The sequence below is a fragment of the Pelodiscus sinensis genome, chromosome 9 (assembly GCF_049634645.1).
Source record: "Pelodiscus sinensis isolate JC-2024 chromosome 9, ASM4963464v1, whole genome shotgun sequence".
Taxonomy (NCBI): Eukaryota; Metazoa; Chordata; order Testudines; family Trionychidae; genus Pelodiscus; species Pelodiscus sinensis.
The window spans coordinates 58,173,596-58,194,566 of record NC_134719.1 but is presented as its reverse complement, the minus strand read 5'-3'; the positions used below and the strand labels follow the sequence as shown (position 1 = coordinate 58,194,566).

Here is a 20,971-nt window from a genome sequence, read left to right as displayed (position 1 = left end):
ATTAGCACTGGAAGGGAGTGATGAGCTGTCTGTCTCACTTCACTCCTTCAGAGCCACTAAGCTGTTGCAAGGTGGGATAAATTCTCTCCAAGGCAGCTGCCAGGAAGAAGAGAGGAAGAAGTCTCCCACAGCCTCTGCTTTTTGGGCTCTCCTCCCTGGTGAGTAGTGATAGAAATGTAGCCGTGTTAGTCTGGTCTTGCTGAAACAAAAAACAGGACTATGTAGCACTTTAAAGACTAACAAGATGGTTTATTAGGTGATGAGCTATTGTGGGCCAGACCCACTTCCTCAGATCAGATCAGATCAGATTTTTGACCTGAGGAAGTGGGTCTAGCCCATGAAAGCTCATCACCTAATAAACCACCTTGTTAGTCTTTAAAGTGCTACATAGTCCTGTATTTTTTCCCCCCTGGTGAGGAATTCCAGTGTCACCTCTCTTAGGCTAGTTCCAGCTTGCTCAGGCACTGTGAAATGGATGAGAGGCCTAACATCTTCCCTGCTGCCTACCAGCTTCTGAAAAGCCGCAGTGGAAGGCCGGTGTGGTGCTAGCCAGGAAAGTTCTGAGCAGCAATGGAGCTGTTTGCAGCTGGCTGCCTGCAGACTCAGAAAGACGGGTTCACACTCAGAAAGCTAGCTTCACCAACAGAGAGAGAGAGAGACTAGAATAACACTGACTTCATTATGTCTGCGGAATTAGGGAACCGACTGATGCCAATTGGTAATAAATACAAGGAATTCAACTGCCTCTCACTCAGGAAACGGATTCTGCTTAATTGGGACACCCATTGCAGTAAAGTCTTGAGGACAGTTATAAAACAGCTATCTGGAGCGATGGAGCATTGGGCAGGGGAGGGGGGAGAGGAGTGCACCTGCTCCCTATGGTAGAAGCACCCATCATCTTCAGTGGTGCAGGAGCCAACCCCAGATGAGCCAGGGACCGATCAGTTTTTGCCTGTGCCACTCAAGTGTCTGCACTTATTGGAAAATCACTGTGTGCAGTGTCAGGGGTATGTCAATAATTCAGCCAGACAGGGCCAGAACAGCCCCATTTAAAAAGTGTTTTCATCCTTTTTCTACCAACAGGCCAGTACGACGGAGATGACACTGGTGCTTTCATTTGTAAGTAGCCCACAGTACATATGCCTACCCTGTACTCTGTGTCTGGAATGGTGTGTTTGGTTTGTTTTTAATGGTGGTATCTGAGAGGGGACTCGGGAAAGCTGTTGTCGACAGACTGTCCACTGGGGATCCTCATTAAGGAGATCATCCTATCTTAAAGTGCTGCTCTGTTCTGATCTTCTCTGACAAGGGGAATCTCTAAAGATGACCTGGGTGAATACCATATTTACATTCTATAGTGAGTTGCGCACCACTTACAGGTAGTAAGATGTATTTTGTAGCTGACAGATCTGCACACGCAACTTGTACACTGAGAGTCAAGATGGATTTTTTCTTCCTTCTCCTGAGTCTAACAGAGACTCTACAGGCTAAATCATGCCCTAAGCGAGTCCTACTTTACTCTGTTTCCTACCATGGCATTTCACAGCTGTAACTGCATGGACTTGATGTCTTGTCTTGCAGATTTGCATCACTTCAACCAAAGGTGTGTTTTTTAATCTAATTTGTGAGACTAGTGTAAGTTCTACATGGAGACCAACCCCTGGTTAGCCATTCCAATAAGGACACACAAGCAGGAACCTGTGAACTCCAGCTCGCAGGTTCCTTAGCTGGGCTGGCTCTACAGGGCAAACTGGAGTACAAAGCAGTGTTGTGTCATGCAGGTCTGCACACATGCAGTGGGAGCAGATCTGCCTTTTTCTTATCAGGGCAGAACTGCATTTGTAGGGGCAGCAGGAATTAGTCGCGGGGGGGGAGGGCTGAAGGAGGTATGGCGTGTCAGTCAGTTTGGGATCTGCTCTTGTACTTTTGTCCAAGAGGAAGAGGTTGGCAAACAGCTGAACTCTGTGCCTGGACAGATGACGAGGTGGGTGTATTCCTCATCATCTCTCCTCATCTGTATCCCTGTCATGGGGGCTCTGGTTGGCTCATTTCACGTGCATTTATGAAGACAAGAACTTGCAGATCTCTTCCTCTAGAAACAAAGAGCTTGGTCAGAGAGTGGCATCTGCTCCAGCTGGCATACAAACCGCTCTCTTACATTTACTCTGCCTGATGGCCCTCCAGTCTCTTGTATTTGGCCCCTCAGCAGGCAATGTTTCATCTCAAGCTTGAATTTATGTTTCCTCTGGATGCCCTGTCTTGTCTGCTCCCCCTTAAAAAGGAGGAAGATGAATGAACCTTCAAGGTCTGATAGATCAAGAGCTAACTCGTCTGTGTGTGCTTTCTCTCCCGGCAGTGCCCCCATGTGGTTGGTACTGATGGGAAGACTAGGAATCCACCAGAGTTAGGAGAGAGCTCAGGGTCCCTATGAAAGTGCTTCCCTGTGGGGCCAGCCCTACTAGTCACAAATCAACCCAGCAATGGGGCTACAGGTGCCTGGAGTCCTGCTGCCCTGCCGGGGAGGGACTCATTCGTCAGAAGAGGAGAATGGCTCCCTATTACTGGCACCATGCTTGGCCTGGTGGCGGATGAGGTGGGTAGACTGGGTGAAGGCCTTGCAACACTGCGCGCACTGGTAAGGCCGTTCCCCCGTGTGCACCCGCATGTGCTGGGTGAGCTGCGAGGCATGGCGGAAGGACTTGCCGCAGTCTGAGCACAGGTAGGCCTTCTCCTCGCTGTGGATCTGCTGGTGCCTCTTGAGGGTGGAGGACCGGGCAAAGGCCTGCCCGCACTCGGCGCAGGAGAAGGGTCGCTCGCCGGTGTGGATGCGCTGGTGGCGGATGAGGCGCGAGGACTGGGCAAAGGCCATGCCGCACTCAGAACACTTGAAGGGGCGCTCGCCGGTGTGCAGCGTCTGGTGCTCAAAGAGGTTGGAGGACTTGGTGAACGACTTGCCGCAGATGGCGCAGGAAAAGGGGCGCTCCCCCGTGTGGATGCGCTGGTGCTCTACCATGCGGCTGGCCACGGCAAACTCCTTGCCACAGTCTGGGCAGTGGAAAGGCTTCTCCCCCAGGTGGGTGCGTTGGTGGCGCAGTAGCGAGAGCGGCTTGTTGAAGGTCTTGCCGCACTCCTGGCAGGGGAAAGGTTTGTCATTGCAGTGCATGTTGCGCTGGTGTTTGCGCAGGTCTGAAGAGCGCACAAAGGCCTTCTCGCAGTCCAGGCACTTGTAGGGCTTCTCGCCGGTGTGCGTGCGGATGTGTTTGCGGTAGTCCGAGGACCAGGTGTAGGCCTTGACGCAGAACGGGCACTTGTAGGGGCGCTCGCCTGTGTGCAGCCGCCTGTGCTGCTGCAGGGTGCCCTGGTGTGAGTAGGCCTTGCCGCACAGCTCACAGGCGTACGGCTTGGCCCCGCTGTGTGTGTCAATGTGGCTCAGGAGGTTGCTGGATTTCTTAAAGGCCCGTCCACACTGCATGCATTTATAAGGCCGCTCCTCCCCCTCGCTGCTGGGCACCTGCTGCAGCCCAGTCCTGACCCTCCTCACTGTGGCTGCCTTCAGGGCCCCGACGCTGCCCGCTATCTCAGCTGGCTTGTTGGCAGATTTCAGGTTCAGCCTCTTCACTGCTCTCTGGCTTTTTTGGGGAAGCTCTTTGATTGGATCCAAGTCCATACTTGGATTTCCTGGAAACACCCCTCCTTCTCCGTTCCTGGTCACGTAGCTCTTGATGCTTTCCATGCCACTGCATTGCAGACTGTCGCTGGTTGGGGTGTCCACATCACTGTCTAGGGTAACCACAGTCTCCACGTACCTGCCACAAACCTTTATGCCGTGCGGGCTGTGCCGAAGAACAGCAGGTTTCCTCACTGGCCGGCTGTGCCACTTCTGACACAGAGTCTCCTGGCTGCTTTCCTCATCATCCTCATTGCTCTTCGTGTGAAGACTGACCATCATGTTCAACTTCTTGGCCACCCCCTTGGCATTGATAAGAGTGAAGGTCTCATAAAAGACCTCATCTTCCTCACACAGAAGACCCTCTGGCATGCTGTCTCTCGGCATGGAGCTGCTGGACTCTGGATCGTGTTCCTTCCGCATGCCGTTCCGAAAATAATGACTGTAGCTTTCCTCTGCATCCTCCGCACCCCCGCTCTCATCGTTTGCACACCATGTGTTCATGGTCCTCTTCCTGTCCTCAAGGGATCTCTGAGCCACGCTGCTGCCGGGGCATTCCTGGGCCAGCCTCTCAGAGCATTCTGCGCTTGCCATTTTCCACTGCTGCTGCTTCTGAATATCTGCTTTCAGGGTCCTTCAGTCTGAAGCTGACCTCAGGGTAAGTGACCTGCATTTTGGAACGAGAGAGAATGAACAGGAGATGGGGACATTTGCAAGGAACAGAAAGCAATGGGGGATCATTGCTACACAGACACCCAGAGAGAGGTCCCACTTGAGGTAGGGGCTTACTGTGCTAGGTGCTTACAAAGAGGGGTGGATCTTTTCTTCTTCAAAGAGCAGGGAAAAGACAAGACTGGCTACAATGAGAGAGAGAAAACAAACAAGCAGCATGCTAGAGGTGATCTTGGAGATGTACCTGGTCAACCGGTAATATCTCTTAGTCCTTTCCCCCTTACTAATTTTAGTGTATTCCTAAAGCTTACCCATGGGCAGCTCATCCGTTTGTTACTTTGTTCTAGCCCACGGTAAAGTTGTTTTCGTTTTTATCTTTTCTATTTTAAAGCCATTGACTCTTCTGTGTTTTCACAACAGCGCGTCTATTTTTCTGCTTTCTAAACACAGGAGCACCAGGAAGCAAACAGATGCTCTTCATTACGACAGCCCTGATGCATTATGGTGCTGGATATCAAACCGCTGCAGGGAGCTAAGACATCTAGAATGCTTGGCAAGGAACACAAGATAATTTCTCTGACAGAAGGTCTGACTCAGGAGAGTTCTGGGAACCAAACCACAGTCGCTGTCTGTCTTATGGTGACTCGGATGTTTGGAGGACAGGATACGGACAGGGGCAGCCTGTCCATTCAAAGTTTTGCCACAGAAAGAGGGCAAGAAATCAGAGAACGGACTTTCAGAACCTCAGTTCTCCTCTTCAACAACGCCACGTTTTCCTCCCTTGCTTTGCTGCAAGATGCACGGAAAAAATGACCACAAATAAGCTAATACAGTCTCCTGCCATCCTGAAGGTGTGTTTACCTCTCTGAAGCTCTGGAATGTGCAGTGCCTATAGCTGGACACAAGATCCCTACGGGAATCACTCCCTGGATGCAGAGGGTACACTTGCCACTTGTGCTGGAGCAAAAGGGGCACTGCCCTCCTCAACTACTCAAGGATCTATGCTGGGGTGGGGGTCACAGTTTTTTTCACTAAAGGGGGGGTGATTTATGGGCAGGTTTAGGGCTCTGCACTTAGCAGGTGTTTGATTCAGCCTTGAGAGCACCGTGCGTAATGCCCCGCCCAGAGTTCATGTGAAGTGTGGGAAAGAAGCAAGACATTCTACCTCTAATGCTACTGGATGGCAGAACAAACACGGATTGGCCAACCCACTCAAGCTGTCTGTGCTAAGGGGGGCAAAAGTGCACCTAAGCCAGTAGTTCTTAACCTATTCATCATTGTGGGTCGCATATGTGGGCCATGGAGTATTGATTACCTGGGTCACAGGCTGAGAACCACAGAGCCGCCCCACCTCCCTATGCTGCTATGCCAAACACACCCAGGCTATGTCTACACTGGCACCCTTTTCCGGAAATGCTTAAAATGGAACAGTCTTCCGTTATAAGTATTTCCGGAAAAAGTGCGTCTACATTGGCAGGATGCTTTTCCGGAAAAGCACTTTTTCCGGAAAAGCGTCTGTGCCAATCTAGACGTGCTTTTCCGCAAAAAAGCCCCGATCGTCATTTTCGCGATCGGGGCTTTTTTGCGGAAAACAGTACTGTGCTGTCTACACTGGCCCTTTTCCAGAACAGTTTTCCAGAAAAAGGACTTTTTCCCAAACGGGAGCAGCATAGTATTTCCGGAAAAGCGGCTGATTTCTTACAGTAGATCGTCAGTGCTTTTGCGGAAATTCAAGGGGCCAGTGTAGACAGCTAGCAAGTTATTCCGGAAAAGCGGCTGATTTTCCGGAATAAGTGGCCAGTGTAGACACAGCCCCAGCCCAGAGACCTCGCCACAATGGAGGGCCAGAAGCAGAGCCCCGGTGGCAGCCCTGAGCCTTCTGTCCGGGACCAGCTAGTAGCCATGTTCCCAGACCCACACTCAGCCATGTGGGGCCAGGCGGTAGCCCCAACCCTGGACCCCAATGTGGGGGGCCAGGAGCAACCCCAGACTCCAAAATGCAGGGTTTAGCGATAGCCCATCGTTGGCCCATGGGCAGCGGCTGTGTGGTACTTGGGCGGCATGCGGGCACACACTGAGAACCCTGACCTAATCCATGACAGAATCACAAAGGAACGTAACTCTCCAGTAACAGTGGCCAATGCAGAAAACTCATTCTCCGCCATATAAACAACCCAGGGATGCTGACACTAGGGAGTGCTCCTCCCAGGCACCAACTGCAACCCACAAACCGCTCCCCTCACTTCTTTCTCCTTCATCTAATTTTGCAGCCTTCCCAGAGCTGCCTTGGATCATTTACACGAGATTGGCCACCACACCAGCAATCTCCCCAGCGCTGCTTCCCTCACCGCTCGCAGGCATCTGTGGGACACAAGCACCTCTGTGCTTCGAGCAAGCTCCTCCTGGTACCCGGGGAAATCTGGACCGAGTAGCACAGTCTGTCCAAGTCACTGTATGACACAGGGAGCATGCACAGAGATGTCTGTAGAAATCCACAGCCACCCACAGGGGGAGGGTGACCTCTGCTGATCTCCAGCAGCCTGAAAAAGCAGATTGGGTCCCAAACGCAATGCGTGGACTGCCGGGAGGAAACCAGTCTGGCTGCAGCAAGTACCAGGTGTCAGGCCTGAAAGCACATCTGCCTCCAGCTTGTCCCTTCTGAAATTTGTTCAGAACCTCCTCCCCACCCGTCCATTTCTCCTTCCCTCTTGCTTTCTGGCCTGCCTCTCCCCCTTGCTCAGTAAGCCCAGGGCTAGCGGCAATGACTCACCCTGGTATTGGAGTGCAGGTGTGTCCCACACGGCTGCCCCCGGGGGATCATCTGCTCCGGATTATAAGCCAGGAAAGGCGAGGAGTTTGGTGCAAAGCAGCAGTGGCAAACGTGCCAGTGTCTGTCTCACCCTTTTGTGTCCAGTCTAGCAGCTGCAGAGCCTCAGGAGGTGGGGCCTGTGAATACACACAACCTTCCTGCCTGCATCACAGAGAGCAGCCTGGGAAATGCAGCAGGGCTGCCCTGTCTGACTGCCTGACGGAGCCAGTCTTCCCGTCCCTTCATCCCTCCCCAGAGCCCAGGGATGGAAGTGGACCCTGGAGCCACCCATGTAGCTCACCTCCCTCGCCCTACAGTGCAGTTACTGTGCTGGTTTGGTCCACTCCGAGTTGAAAGGCGGCTTCTACTTTACTTCCACTAGGAGATTAACCCAAAGGCAAAGAGAGTCCCCTGTCTGAGAGCTTTTCCTGAGCATCATCCTGCATGCTCCTATGTGAACTCCGTCCTATCACTCTGCCTTGGACCCTATTTTATTATGCTAAATAATCTCCCTCCTTGCCTCCCTCGTATTTACGCCATTCAAATATATATGAGCTCCAGTTAATTCTTGCTTAGCCACAGGGTAAACCAATCACTCCAGGCCAGCCCCCAAATCCCGGTGTGTCTCTTTGCCGTGTCTGAACCTTCCCGCAGTCCGCTGTTCTCCCTCTCCTTCCTCCCCTGACTTATATCACACATGCGGCTCAGTCCTCTAACTCCTGCGGTAGTGATTCTCTTCCTCTCTCCAGGAATTACAGTTTGAACCTTTATTTCGCTGTTTAAATGCTCTGGCGTCTTCTGCTTGCAAAACCCACTTTTTTATAAAAAGATCACCTCCTACCCAGTCATACTGGGAGGGGGCGGGAATTCTGTAACTCCAATGTCTTCCCTTGCCAGGAGCAGAAACAGACACATTTGACTTTCTTGACACTGCCCTGTAGAACAATCCATGTTCCCCTCCACTCCCTCACCTAAAACACTCACCTTGAGAGGTGTATGTCTGGTGCATTTGAACTCTTGGATAGCTAGCTACTCGTGACGTTGAAACTGACCAGATCACAATCGTCCCCAAACCACAAGGTCAGTGGCCCATCTCGGTATGGAGTGGTGTGGTATGGCATGGCCTTTGAGAAATGCATTAGTGGTTTCAGGCTTTTTTCTAATGGCCAGAATAGATGTCTGCTCTGAAGTGCACCATCACAACTGATGCGAATTGGCATTCTTGAGGGTGGACTGAATGGGCCCTTGAAAATCCATTTCTCCTTTGAAAAAAATGGTTTTGGACCAGCTCCAGGGAAAAGTTCCTTTCTGACCCTCACAGGCAATTAATTTTTACCTTGGACTATGAGCTGTGGTAGTTTTTATGATTACCTTCCAATAATCATGGCATGAAATTACTTGTTCTCTTAAAATTCAGCCACAGTGCTTGAAATGCTTCTGTGACGTTTTATTATTCTCTGAGGTGGGCTTCAGTGGTTGCAATACCTGCATGAAGAGTTTCCAGATGCTATTTCTGGTTCATAAAGAGTTGCATGAGTCATGCTAAAATAATCTTTTAGAGACATGTACTGTGTGGGAGTGGGGATCAGATGGGCCAGGGGGTTTGCTGGCAGAGAGGGCTACAGAGGGCATGAGGGAGAGCATTATTCATGGATGGATGTCTAGTTATGGAGGAATATGGTCTGAAGTCTATATTTTGAGCTGGATATGAGAGTACAAGCGGACAGTCCTAGGACCTTACATGGGGAATTTGGGGGAGCCTGGGAAGTGGGATCAGCGGGCATGACTGTGAGGATGAGACCTAGATGTTGGTCAGAGAGGAACAGCCTGACATAGTTAGGAGAGGTGTTATTATTTTAATCACTCGTTTGTGTGTGTCTGCAATACTGATGCTGAAGTTCTGCATGTATTTTTAATTTTGTTCCATTGACAATCAAAAATATAGGCACGAATTCCATCAAACTCTGATCTCTCCACACACATACACACTTGCATTTGCCCCTTCCCATTGTACACAGCACTTCCCGGCACTTAATACATAAATTCATAACTTCACAGGAGGCCAAACCTCCTGTATATCACAGGCCATTAAACATCACTCTATATACCCTTAGAAATGTAGCCGTGTTACTCTGGTGTAGCTGAAACAAAAAACAAAAAACAGGACTATGTAGCACTGTTTTCTATATACCCTTGTGCACATACTTCCAGTAAGCCCTAATGCGCACATCACACACTTACGCACCTGCCCTTAGGCACTGGTGCATGCATGTCTACAGAGAGTACACAACTGTAGATGCACATCCCTGCACACCACATGTTCATAGACAACCACATGCACTACACGGTTCCAGCGCCCTACCAATCAAAAGAGTTTAGCTCTGCCTCTGAACCCATGTCCCTTCTGCGCTGGGGTTTGAATACCAGCACCCAAACAAGCAGGCTGCACCCCACCACAGGTCTAGTCTCACGTGTTCCTGTTGCTCAGTTCAGCTGTCAGGACAGCTGAAGTTTAGATAGACCCAGAGCGGTTTTTCATCACATCAATGTTTATTCTGGCTAGAGAAGAGACAGGAGTAGTTACTGGGATTTCATTTCATCACAGGGAGGTGACAATGTCTCAGCTACTTGGCTGCTCTGCAGAGCTTAGGTTCTAGACGGCTGCACCCACAGGAACTGTTCTGCTCACATGGCTTCGTTTCTTACCACAAATAGGGACTCTTCCAAAGCTGCTGCTAACATGATCAAGCTCAGCCAGTGGGAGCAGGTCATACAGATCAGCTGTGGCTACTGTACCCCTACCTTCCTGCCAGCAAGACTAGAGTGGGAGGCAGTCACAACAGTCCAGAGACTCTGGCAGCAGGACTGGAAGAAAAAGAAATGTACAGGCTGATTGCTTTGCTGCTGCCAACACTCTCCTAGCAGCTTGCAGTCCCAGAAATCCCACGAGTGGGTTTGTAACAGGGGCCATTTGGCGAGAGAAGGGTCGGTGTGGAGAGACTGATTCCTGATCAATCATTTTACATTTTTGATGGAAATTTTCTGAAAAAAAAAATTTTGGATCAAAATGTAGCTGGAGGAGAAAAAGTGATCGATTTTTTTGGAAATAAGGCTTTTGGTTAGCATCAGGCATCCGTGCAAATAATCAAAAGTCTGAATTTGAAAAGTATTTTGCATGAATATCCTGCAGTACTAGCTTAAGATATGCTGCTTTGGCAAATATTCCCGCCAGTTACCGTATTTGCGAGATGAGCTGCTGAACGCTAACACAAAAGGAGTGAGGAAACAGTCAGTGAAAGCATTTGAAAACATGAATCGATAGGCCCCGCTGTGTTCACCCAGCTTAAACTGAGTTATGGGGTACGTCTACACTACAACGTTAATTCGAACGAACTTAGTTCGAATTAGTTAATTCGAACTAAGCTAATTTGAACTAACGGATCTAGACTAAAAAACTAGTTCGAATTAGCGTTTTGCTAATTTGAACTAGCATGTCCACATTAAGTGGACCCTGAACCAGGCTTAAGGATGGCCGGAAGCAGTGCCGGCAGGGCATCAGAGGAGGACTTAGAGCGTGGAGATGCTGTCTCAGGCTAGCCGAGGGCTGTGCTTAAAGGGTTCCGACCCCCACCCCGGACAGATAGTTCTCAGGGGTGCCCCACTTGCAAAGCAGTCCTGGCTTGGAGTGCCCGGAGTACCCACACTGGGCACATCACACCACTCGGCCATCAGACCGGCTGCACTTGCCGCAGGCTGACATCTGGGGAGAGGGGGCAATTGGGGGGCTGCAGGAGAGGTTCCACCCCAAAAGCCCGCAGAGCCAGCACAGTCCTCCCCATCGGGGGCGCGTACCCCATTCCTCTCTCACCTCCTTCCACTTACCCTTCCCTAGCCCCTTTTCTTGATGTACAAAATAAAGGACAATTGTGTTAAAAAATGGAATCTGTCTTTATTGAACAAAACTGGGGGAGACTGGGAAAAGGAGGTGGGAGAGGGGAAGAGAGAGGCTGGGAGAGGGGAGGGCAACTACAATGATCAGGGGTTGGGAACAGGTCCCATATGAAGAGAGGCTAAAGAGACTGGGACTTTTCAGCTTAGAAAAGAGGAGACGGAGGGGGGACAGAATAGAGGTCTCTAAAAGCAGGAGTTGGGTGGAGAGGGTGCATACAGAAAAGTTCTTCATTAGTTCCCATAAAGAAGGACTAGAGGACACCAAAGGAAAGGAATGGGTAACAGGCTTCAAACTAGTAACAGAAAGTTGTTCTTCACAAAGCAAAAAGTCAACCTGCGGAACTCCTTGCTGCAGGAGGCTGTGAAGGCTAGAACTAGAACAGAGTTTAAAGGGAAGTGAGATCAAGTCATGGAGGTTGGGTCCATGGAGTGCTATTAGCCAGGGGGCAGGAGTGGTGTCCCTGCCCAAGGTTTGTGGAAGGCTGGAGAGGGATGGCACGAGACAAATGGCTTGGTTACTGTCTTCGGTCCATCCCCTCCAGGGTCCTTAGGGTTGGCCGCTGTCAGCAGACAGGCTACTGGGCTAGATGGACCTTTGGTCTGACCCAGGATGGCCATTGTAAGCTCAGGGCTCAGGGTCGGGGGTCTCAGTGGACCACCTTGATTTTCATGCACTCCTGCTCCTGGGTGGCCAGGCTGGCAGCTCTCCTGCCCTAGCTGGCCACCTTCCTGTGCCTAGTGCGGAGATCATGGACGAGGTCCACCATGTCCGCACTAGCCCAGGCGGGTGCCCGCCTCTTGCGGTCCCGGGCAAGCTCCCGGGAGCCGCCAGCCTGGTCCCGGGAAGAGGGGGAGGGCTGGGGGGCATCAGGTGTGTGGCTCGATCCATGCCAGGTGCAGGGTCTGCTGGCTGGGTGCTGGCAGGCTTGCACCTGGCACGGGCACCGTAGCCAGCCCGTGCCCCTTTAAAGGGTCCGGGGCCGGGAGGGGGGCAGACGAGTTTCCCTGGTGTTGGCCAGAGTGGCCACCAAGGAAAGCTGGGGAGGGCTAGCCTCCCACTAGTTCGAATTAAGGGCTGTGTACCTAGTTCGAACTAAGCGCTCCGTTAGTTCGAACTAACTTTGTAGTGTAGACAAACCCATTGATACAGAAAGTTGAGGTGACAGGAGATCTGTCTGGGACAGAGGAGTATGGACGAGAGACAGTAATAACCTTACTTTTACTATTGGCCCATTCACCCTGACATTTTCCAAACAACGGCTGCAGTGCTGGGGGACCAGCTGGGCCAGCCCAACTCCGACTTAATCACTTTTTGGCCAGCCAACTCTGAGTAGCACTGGCCCCCCCGGGCCAGGTGATAATGCCACAAACTCACATTGGGCCCAGCCATCCTTCCATCGTAATGGGGGATGCCTGGATCAAATCAGAGTGAGTGGCATTCTGATCTGGCACCATGGGGTCACAGGGCCCCTGGGGTTTCACTGCTGACTACACTACAAGCCTTTATTCCAAAATAACATTGAGCTGGAGGACTTCTTACTCCGACTCCTGTAACCCTCATTTCCCGAGGAGTAAGGGAAGTCGAAGGAAGAGAGCTCTTCCTTCGACTTCCTGCTGCGTAGACAGCACCATAAGCCTAGTTAAGCTATTTCTACCTAAGCTACGCAATGGACGTAGCTGAAGCTGCACAGCTTAATTTGTCTTTAACCCTGCTGTGTAGATGTGCCCTCAGAGTTAGAGGGAGGTGGATGTCGGGGCTCATGAGTAGGGGATAGGGAAAGCAGGAAGGAGCCTGAGTAGATAAGGAGGGTCAGGTGGAGTGGGGAAGGGGGGAATCTATGCCCGCACCACGCTAAATGGTGCCCAGCAGTGAAATGCGACCACTTCTGGGGTTCAGCACAGCTGTTTGGGAGGTGAAGAACACCAGAGCTAATGAAACCGAGAGGGAGTTTTCAATGAGTAAGGTGATTAACTAACCTGGAATGTGGCCAGGATGTTACCAATGCTGGTTACATTTCTACTCTTGCAAAAAGTGCCTGGCAGCTTTTAACAACCACAGGAGGTTGGAGGCTCAGTGCCCCTAATGCCAAGGGAGGACGCTGGGTCCGGGCTGACTTAAGAGGGAAGAATGCCAGATGAAATCGGCAAAATCTTCTTCCTGCCTTACCTGGGATTTCCCTGGAGCTATCCCACTGCAGTTCTGGCCAGCACGACCCACCCAGCTGATCAGTTCAGATGAGCATTAGTCCCTGCAGCAGCACGGAGACAGATTCCGCTCTGACAGGTGGGGGAGGTGAGAGGTATGATGGGAAGCGAGGTGTCCAGCCTGCGTGATATGGAGGGATTCTGAGCTGTGGTGACGGAGAGGTACTGGACAGTGGAATAACAGCAGGTCTGGGTGTGGTGGAGGGGAATTTGGACCCGCTCACATAATATTTCCATGGGACACTGGGCAGTTAACATCCAGTCCTAGGGTCAACTGGATTCTGGCTGCACAGCCAAGCTGGGGAGGGGACAATCCTGGGGCCGAGGGTCCTGGGCTTGGAATCCCAGCATGGGAACGATCCAGCGGCTCCGCTCCCCATCCCTCAACTCCCTCGCTAGCCGGTGGCCTTGGGCATGCATCCGCTGGTGGGAGCGGAGGCCGGAGAGCTTGGGGAAAACCTTGCCACACTCCCCACAGCGAAAGGCCTTCTGGATGTGAGTCTGGCGGTGCTTGAGCAGGGCGGTGGAGCGGATGAAGGCCTTGCCGCACTCGGAGCAGACAAAGGGGCGGTCGTTGGTGTGAGTAGCCCGGTGGAAGGTGAAGCTGGAGGACTGGCTGAAGGATTTGTTGCAGAGGCCGCAATGAAAGGGTTTGAGGCCCATGTGCATCTTGCGGTGCTGGAGCAGGGTGGAGGGATCCGAGAAGGTCTTTTCGCAGAAGGGGCACTCGTAGGGCCGGTCGCCGGTGTGCGTGTTCTGGTGGATCAGCAGCGAGGTGGAGCGGGCGAAGGACTTCTCGCACACGGAGCAGCGGTAGGGCTTCTCGCCAGTGTGGGTGCGCTCGTGGCGCCGCACCATGGAGGCCTGGTAGAAGCCCTTGCTGCAGTAGGAGCACTGGTAGGGCCTCTCTCCCGTGTGGATCCGCTGGTGCACTTTGAAGTCTGACTTCCTGGCAAAGCTCTTGCCGCAGTCCCCGCAGATCCAGGTCGGGGCACCAGCCATGGCTATGGGCTTGTGGTCTCCGAGCACTGGAGCCAGCTGGCTCATTTCTGCCACCGCTGCCAGCTCGGTAGGCGCCAAACCAGCAAAGACTCTGCCAAACGCTGCCCCGCCCTGGCTGCGCTCCACCGTCATGCTGTTCTCAACAGGCTGGGTCTGGTCCCTAAAGCCATCCACCCATGGGCGCTCCCCGGGCAGGCTAATCCGGCCCTTTTCCTTCGCCAGCTTAAGGCACAGCTGCACTCCTGCAGGGCTGTCTGCCATGAGTGGTGCCCCGTGAAGCCTCTGTGCACTCATAGTCCATGCCTCCCAGCACCTCCGAGGTCTGAAACCAGAGACACCAGCATGAGACGGGAATCCCCTTTACAACCGACTTGGAACTCTGCATTCCTTCCATGGGTCTCGCCTCCCGCCCCCCTCATAGGCTCTGAGCCCTACCCCCTCCACGGCCAGGAATCCAAGGAGCTGCACCAGCCTGGCCAGGGGAACCAGGATGTGCAGCAACAGAACTTGCCGCTGTGTCTGCGCTGGGAGCACAGTGACGGGCCATCAATACAGACACAGAAGTGGAGAGCCCCAGTGGAGCCGGGGACAGCGGGCTCCACTGGGGCTCTCCACTTCTGTGTCTGTATTGATGGCCCGTCACTGTGCTCCCAGCGCAGACACAGCCCCTGCCCTCCCGGGGCGACCACAACAGGCAAGGAAAACCACCCCACGGGCGGCCCCCTAGCTCAGAGCAGTCACCCACTCTTACTCTCGCCCTTCTGTTGTCTGGTCGGTGCCTGCTACAGCAGGGCAGGACTTTCCCTACAGCCTGTCCAGCACGGACCCCATGTGCCACAGGGCTGCCCAACAGCCTGGAAGCTCAGGACAGAGCCCCCAGGGAAAGCAAGCGGGGCGAGGGGGGGCTCCCTTGGGTTGAGCTGACACAGCCACCAGCCCTGGGGCCGTGGAGCGTGTTGAACGGGAGGGGGACCCAGCCCCGCCGGGAAGGGACTGGGGAGCGTGCAGGGCGGCGGCTGCGCGGAAGGGGGTGCCGGGCTCCCAGCAGGCCAGGATCGGGGCCACGGCCCCCCCAGGCAGCTCGGAGGGGAGGGGCAGCCGGGCGGGGCCCGGGCGGGGCCCTCCCCCTTGTCGCCTTCCCCCGGCCCGGCTCACCTCCCTCCGCCCGCTGCGTCCCCGGAGCCGTGCGCGCCGCAGCCACCGATTCCCCCCCGGTGCGCACAGGGGCCGCCCCTCGCCGAGGACCCCAGCGCACGGCCCCGGCTCACACTCCCACGCCGCGCGGGGTCTGCCCGGCCAGGCTGCCTGCGGGGGCCGGCGCGATTCCGTGCGGAGCCCCCCTGCCCCCCAGCTCCGGGCCGCAGCCTTGAACTCCGGGAGCTCGGCACGGGCCTCGGGCGCCACGAGGCTGCAGCGCCCCCCAAGCAGAGGGGGGCTGCACCACCCAGCCGGGGTGCCAAAAGCAGGGGAGCTGCCCCCGCGGAGCGCCAGGGTGCTGGGTAGCCGGGTACAGCCCGAGTGTGGCATCCTCACTGGCACTGGTCCCCGGGCTAGCTCGGGTCGGGCCACCAGCTGTATCCCAAAATAGTTATTCCGTGTCTATTGAAGCAGCCTTTTCCGACGTCCCGGTAACCCTTGTTCCACAAGGGCCGTGTCCAGACTCAGGGGTTTTTTCGGGAAAAGTAGCCTTTTCCCGAAAAAACTTCCCCTGCGTCCAGACTCAAGCCGCGTTCTTTCGAAATTAAATCGAAAGAACGCGGCTTTTCTTTCGATGGCGGTAAACCTCGTTTCACGAGGAAGAACGCCTTCCTTCGAAAGTTCCTCTTTCGAAGGAAGGCGTTCTTCAATGTAAAGAGGCCGTCTTCGAAAGAGAGCATCCAGACTCACTGGGTGCTCTCTTTCGAAAAAGCGGATTTCCTCTATTGAAAAATCCGCCTGCAGTCTAGACGCGATCTTTCGAAAGATGCTCTTTCGAAAGATGCTTTCGAAAGAGCATCTTTCGAAAGAAGCCTGCAGTCTAGACATAGCCAAGGTTACAGGGCATTTCGGAATAACGAGTTATTTCGAAATTTGGCGCTGTATAGAGCGCTCCAGACTACAAAATAAGTATTTCGAAATACACTTGAAATAAGCTACGCCAGTTGCACTCCGCACATTGCGTAGTTTATTTCTAGCTAAGGGTGCTGTGTAGACACACCCCCAGATGCAGTCAGTCCTCCCATCGCAGTACCCTGCTGGTGTCCATGAGGCCGCAAACTCACCTCATACGTATTGGAAAGGGGGCATATTGCGTTTACACTTGTGGCTGAGTGTCACTCCCATGTTTTGATCTGCCTTTGTTTGTAATTTGGCTTGCTCTCTCCACACCCTATTGACCTCTGAGTTCATGCTGCAGGTCAGAGAGGATGGGATTAATACAGAAATCACTGGTGAAAATTATAGTGACTTGACATTTAAACTGGGATCCCCTGAACCAAATGGGTGGGGGGGAGGGTGAGTTCTGGGAGCAATGTGAGGAACAAACTAATATTCTAGGAAAGGGTTTACATGACTAGTGGGTAGGATAATAAGTGCCGAAGGCTATGTCTACACTGGCACCCTTTTCCGGAAATGCTTAAAACGGAACAGTTTTCCGTTATAAGTATTTCCAGAAAAAGCGCGTCTACATTGGCAGGATGCTTTTCTGGAAAAGCACTTTTTCCAGAAAAGCGTCCGTGGCCAATGTAGACGCGCTTTTCCGGAAAAAAGCCCCGATCATCATTTTCGCGATCGGGGCTTTTTTGTGGAAAAGACTACTGTGCTGTCTACACTGGCCCTTTTCCGGAACAGTTTTTCCGGAAAAGGACTTTTGCCTGAACGGGAGCAGCATAGTTTTTCCGGAAAAACACAATTTTACAGTAGATCGTCATTGCTTTTCTGGAAAAGCAAGCAGCCAGTGTAGACCGGTGGCAAGCTATTCCGGAAAAGCGACTGCTTTTCCAGAATAAGTGGCCCAGTGTAGACACAGCCATAGTGTTTAGAGGACTGAGGAGCAGAGTTTAGTAAACACTGAGGATGCGCCTATGCTGCACCCAGAGCTGGAAATAAGATACACAATTTGAGCTATGCAAATTGCGTAGCTTCTTTTGAGTTAATTTTGAAATTGCTTATTTCAAAATTTGGCATTATCTACACACCACTTATTTTGAAATAAATCACTATTCTGAAACATCCCTTACTCTTTGTGGAACGAGGTTTACAGGGACGTCGGAATAGCAAGTCCATTGTATTTCGAAATAACGGGTGCGCTCAGCAGACACAGATTAGCTGCTGTTATCTCCGGTATCCCAGAATAGCAGTGCAATGTAGATGTAGCCTAAGGGTGAAATCTTAGTCCCAATGAAATCAATGGAAGTTTTGCCACTGACTCCCTGAGGCCAGAACGTCACCCAAAGTCTGTACCAGGGTCCCGTGGCAGAGCAGCGTTGGGAAAGTCATCAGCCTCCCATGTAATTTAGACTCCATATTGAGGAGCAATGGTCTAGCACAGTGTTTTTCAGCGTTCAGGTCATGACCCAGCACCGAGGGACCCTGGCAGCCAGCTACAGCTAGGTTGTGACCCAATGAAAATCACTACTAGTCCCTACCTGTTCTGATATGCTACACCACAGACGTGGCCAGCAGCAGGTCTGGCTCCAAGGCAGGGGGGCCTCGGTGCTCGGAGTGCTGCCCCTGCTCTGAGCACTCCTATTGGCCGGTTCCTGACCAATGAGAATTTGGGGAGAGCAGTACATGAACCACTGAGGTAAGCCGGTGCCCCAACCCTACACTCCAATCCCCTGCCCAGTCCTGAAGCTATCCCCAAACCTATAGTCCTTCCTCCACCCTGAACTTCTCATTCCTGGCCCCACCCTGCAGCGCCCCCACACACACCCAAACTCCCTCATCCTCAGCTCCGTTGGGTCATGGGCATCAACAATTTTCTTCAACTGGGTTTCCAGAAAAAAGTTTGAAAACCACTGGTCTAGCAAACACCTCTTCGATCTAAGGGTACATCTACACAGCGGGATACCAGAAGTATCCCGAAATAGCTACTCCCTGTCTTTTGAATGTGCCCACTATAGGTCTCGAAATAGTGGATGCACTATTTTATTTCGTTCCATGAGGGTTAGGGAATGTCTCGGCATAGCACATTATTTCAAAATTTGGCATTGTATAGACGCGCCAAATTTAGAAATATGCTATTTCAAAAGTCAATCAAAATAAGATACACCATTTGCATAGTGCAACTTGTGTATCTTATTTCTAGTTTAGGGTGCTGTGTAGATACACCCTAATGGGGCAATTGGCAATGACTGTGGATTTAGTTGACTTCTGACCTGTCTGAACCTGAGTTAACCATGGTGCTCGCAGATTCTCTAACCGTGCACTGAGATCAAAGTAGGTGGTGTAGCAAATTATATTTTTATTTTATCCAGCAGCCTCTTTGCTCCTCCTCTGACAAGATGTATCTTTGTTCCTTTTAGCAAACTCTTAAACCCCAGTTCAGGAAGCCATCCCTTCTCCGGGTAACAGAAGAAAGTCCGTAAGTGCTTTCTTTAATTGGGGGCCTTCATTTGAAAGGGTAAAGGGCTGCTGTATTCACGCTCTTGTATAAAGATGTATCTGTCAGAGTCCTGCACTACAGCAGGCCCACAGCCATCACAGGAAGGGTTCTGCAGAGATGGTTTCTGAGTCAGGCTGGTGGGATGGAAGGAAACTGGGCGGGAGGGTAAGTGAAGGCCCCCTCTCTTTGAGAAGACGGGTGTGTTTCCAAAGTCAGGAAAGTCCAGCAGGCCTCCAAGAAAACCCTGAAAAGGGAGAGGATTCTTGCTCTGTGCTCATAAGGGCAGCCACAGGCTGGGCGAACAAAGGGGCTAGGAATTGTAAATTTCTTGTTATAGAAATTCTCTTAAAATTCTCTTAAAAGCTGAGCGGAAGGGCAGCGGGACAGGACAACCGGGTCATTTACATTGTGTGTTGTCATGTCTAGAACTCAACACCAGGTGGCATCATCACCCTGCCAATAAGCAGAAATGCTAGGCAGTAGCACAGAGAGGAGGCCCTGAATCCTCCCAGACAGTAAAGAGGGTGTGTGTAAGGAGATGTAGGGGTGTGTTTGTAAGGAGACGTGTGTGTGTTTAAGGAGATGTGGGGGGTGTAAGGAGATGTTGCGTGTGTGTAAGGAGACGTAGGGGTGTGTTTGTAAGGAGACGTGTGTGTGTTTAAGGAGATGTAGGGGTGTGTGTAAGGAGATGTGTGTGTGTTTAAGGAGATGTAGGGGTGTGTGTAAGGAGACGATGCGTGTGTGTAAGGAGACGTAGGGGTGTGTTTGTAAGGAGACGATGCGTGTGTGTAAGGAGATGTAGGGGTGTGTTTGTAAGGAGACATGTGTGTGTGTAAGGAGATGTAGGGGTGTGTGTGTAAGGAGACGATGCGTGTGTGTAAGGAGATGTAGGGGTGTGTTTGTAAGGAGACGATGCGTGTGTGTAAGGAGACGTAGGGGTGTGTTTGTAAGGAGACATGTGTGTGTGTAAGGAGATGTAGGGGTGTGTTTGTAAGGAGACGTGTGTGTGTGTAAGGAGATGTAGGGTTGTGTGTGTAAGGAGACGATGCGTGTGTGTAAGGAGATGTAGGGGTGTGTGTGTAAGGAGACGATGCGTGTGTGTAAGGAGACGTAGGGGTGTGTTTGTAAGGAGACGATGCGTGTGTGTAAGGAGATGTAGGGGTGTGTTTGTAAGGAGACATGTGTGTGTGTAAGGAGATGTAGGGGTGTGTGTGTAAGGAGACGATGTGTGTGTGTAAGGAGACGTAGGGGTGTGTTTGTAAGGAGACGATGCGTGTGTGTAAGGAGACGTAGGGGTGTGTTTGTAAGGAGACATGTGTGTGTGTAAGGAGACGTAGGGGTGTGTGTGTAAGGAGACGATGCGTGTGTGTAAGGAGATGTAGGGGTGTGTTTGTAAGGAGACATGTGTGTGTGTAAGGAGACGTAGGGGTGTGTGTGTAAGGAGACGATGCGTGTGTGTAAGGAGATGTAGGGGTGTGTTTGTAAGGAGACATGTGTGTGTGTAAGGAGACGTAGGGGTGTGTTTGTAAGGGGACGTGGGGGGGGTGTATGTGACTTCCAGTCCATGCCCTCTAAACAAGCAGACAAACAATAGTGTCTCTGGCAATGATGGGGTTTGGTAATTTTGCTCCTCTGTTCCCACCATTCTGCAAAGGTCAGTGCAAAGCCCCCGCCCGGGTATCGCACACACGCCCTTGTGAACACCTTGTTAAGTTTAAGGGAGCCCCTGTCTCCAGATCCCCATAATCCCCCCATGACATCTGCAGAACGGCCCCTAGCGAGCATGGCCGTGGCCACTCACACCCAGAGGAGCAGAGTTTGGTAAGACAGCTCTGTCACGGACAGGGTAGCCCCAAGCTCTGGCTTTAGGCCAAAGGCCAGCTCTTCAGCTGCTGGCTATTGGCCCAGCGCTGTGGAAATCAGAGCAGCGAGGCCCGGAGTTTGTCAGGCCCTTTGACCACCCGTGTTAGTGCCGTAACTGGCTCTGAGCATTCGGCCACCGAGGTGTTTTCCAAGGGCCCTTTCCCAGGACTATGTAAGCGGGGCCAGGTGACAGCACAGCCAGCTCCACGCTGCAGAA

The 20,971-nt window shown here is 52.3% G+C and overlaps 2 protein-coding genes across 2 annotated transcripts; both read right to left on the bottom strand.

Annotated features, from left to right (window-relative positions):
* Positions 1–383: 383 nt before the first annotated feature.
* On the bottom strand, positions 384–7,275 carry ZNF648 (zinc finger protein 648). The gene is made up of 2 exons (XM_075936798.1): positions 7,110–7,275; positions 384–4,334 (listed from the first exon to the last, which is right to left on the bottom strand). The coding sequence occupies exon 2, from the start codon at positions 4,259–4,261 to the stop codon at positions 2,528–2,530; it is 1,734 nt and encodes a 577-aa protein (XP_075792913.1). The 5' UTR covers positions 4,262–4,334; positions 7,110–7,275; the 3' UTR covers positions 384–2,527.
* Positions 7,276–11,766: 4,491 nt separating this feature from the next.
* Positions 11,767–15,642, bottom strand: LOC142830619 (uncharacterized). The gene is made up of 2 exons (XM_075936804.1): positions 15,462–15,642; positions 11,767–14,628 (listed from the first exon to the last, which is right to left on the bottom strand). The coding sequence occupies exon 2, from the start codon at positions 14,598–14,600 to the stop codon at positions 13,575–13,577; it is 1,026 nt and encodes a 341-aa protein (XP_075792919.1). The 5' UTR covers positions 14,601–14,628; positions 15,462–15,642; the 3' UTR covers positions 11,767–13,574.
* Between the last annotated feature and the right edge of the window lie 5,329 nt (positions 15,643–20,971).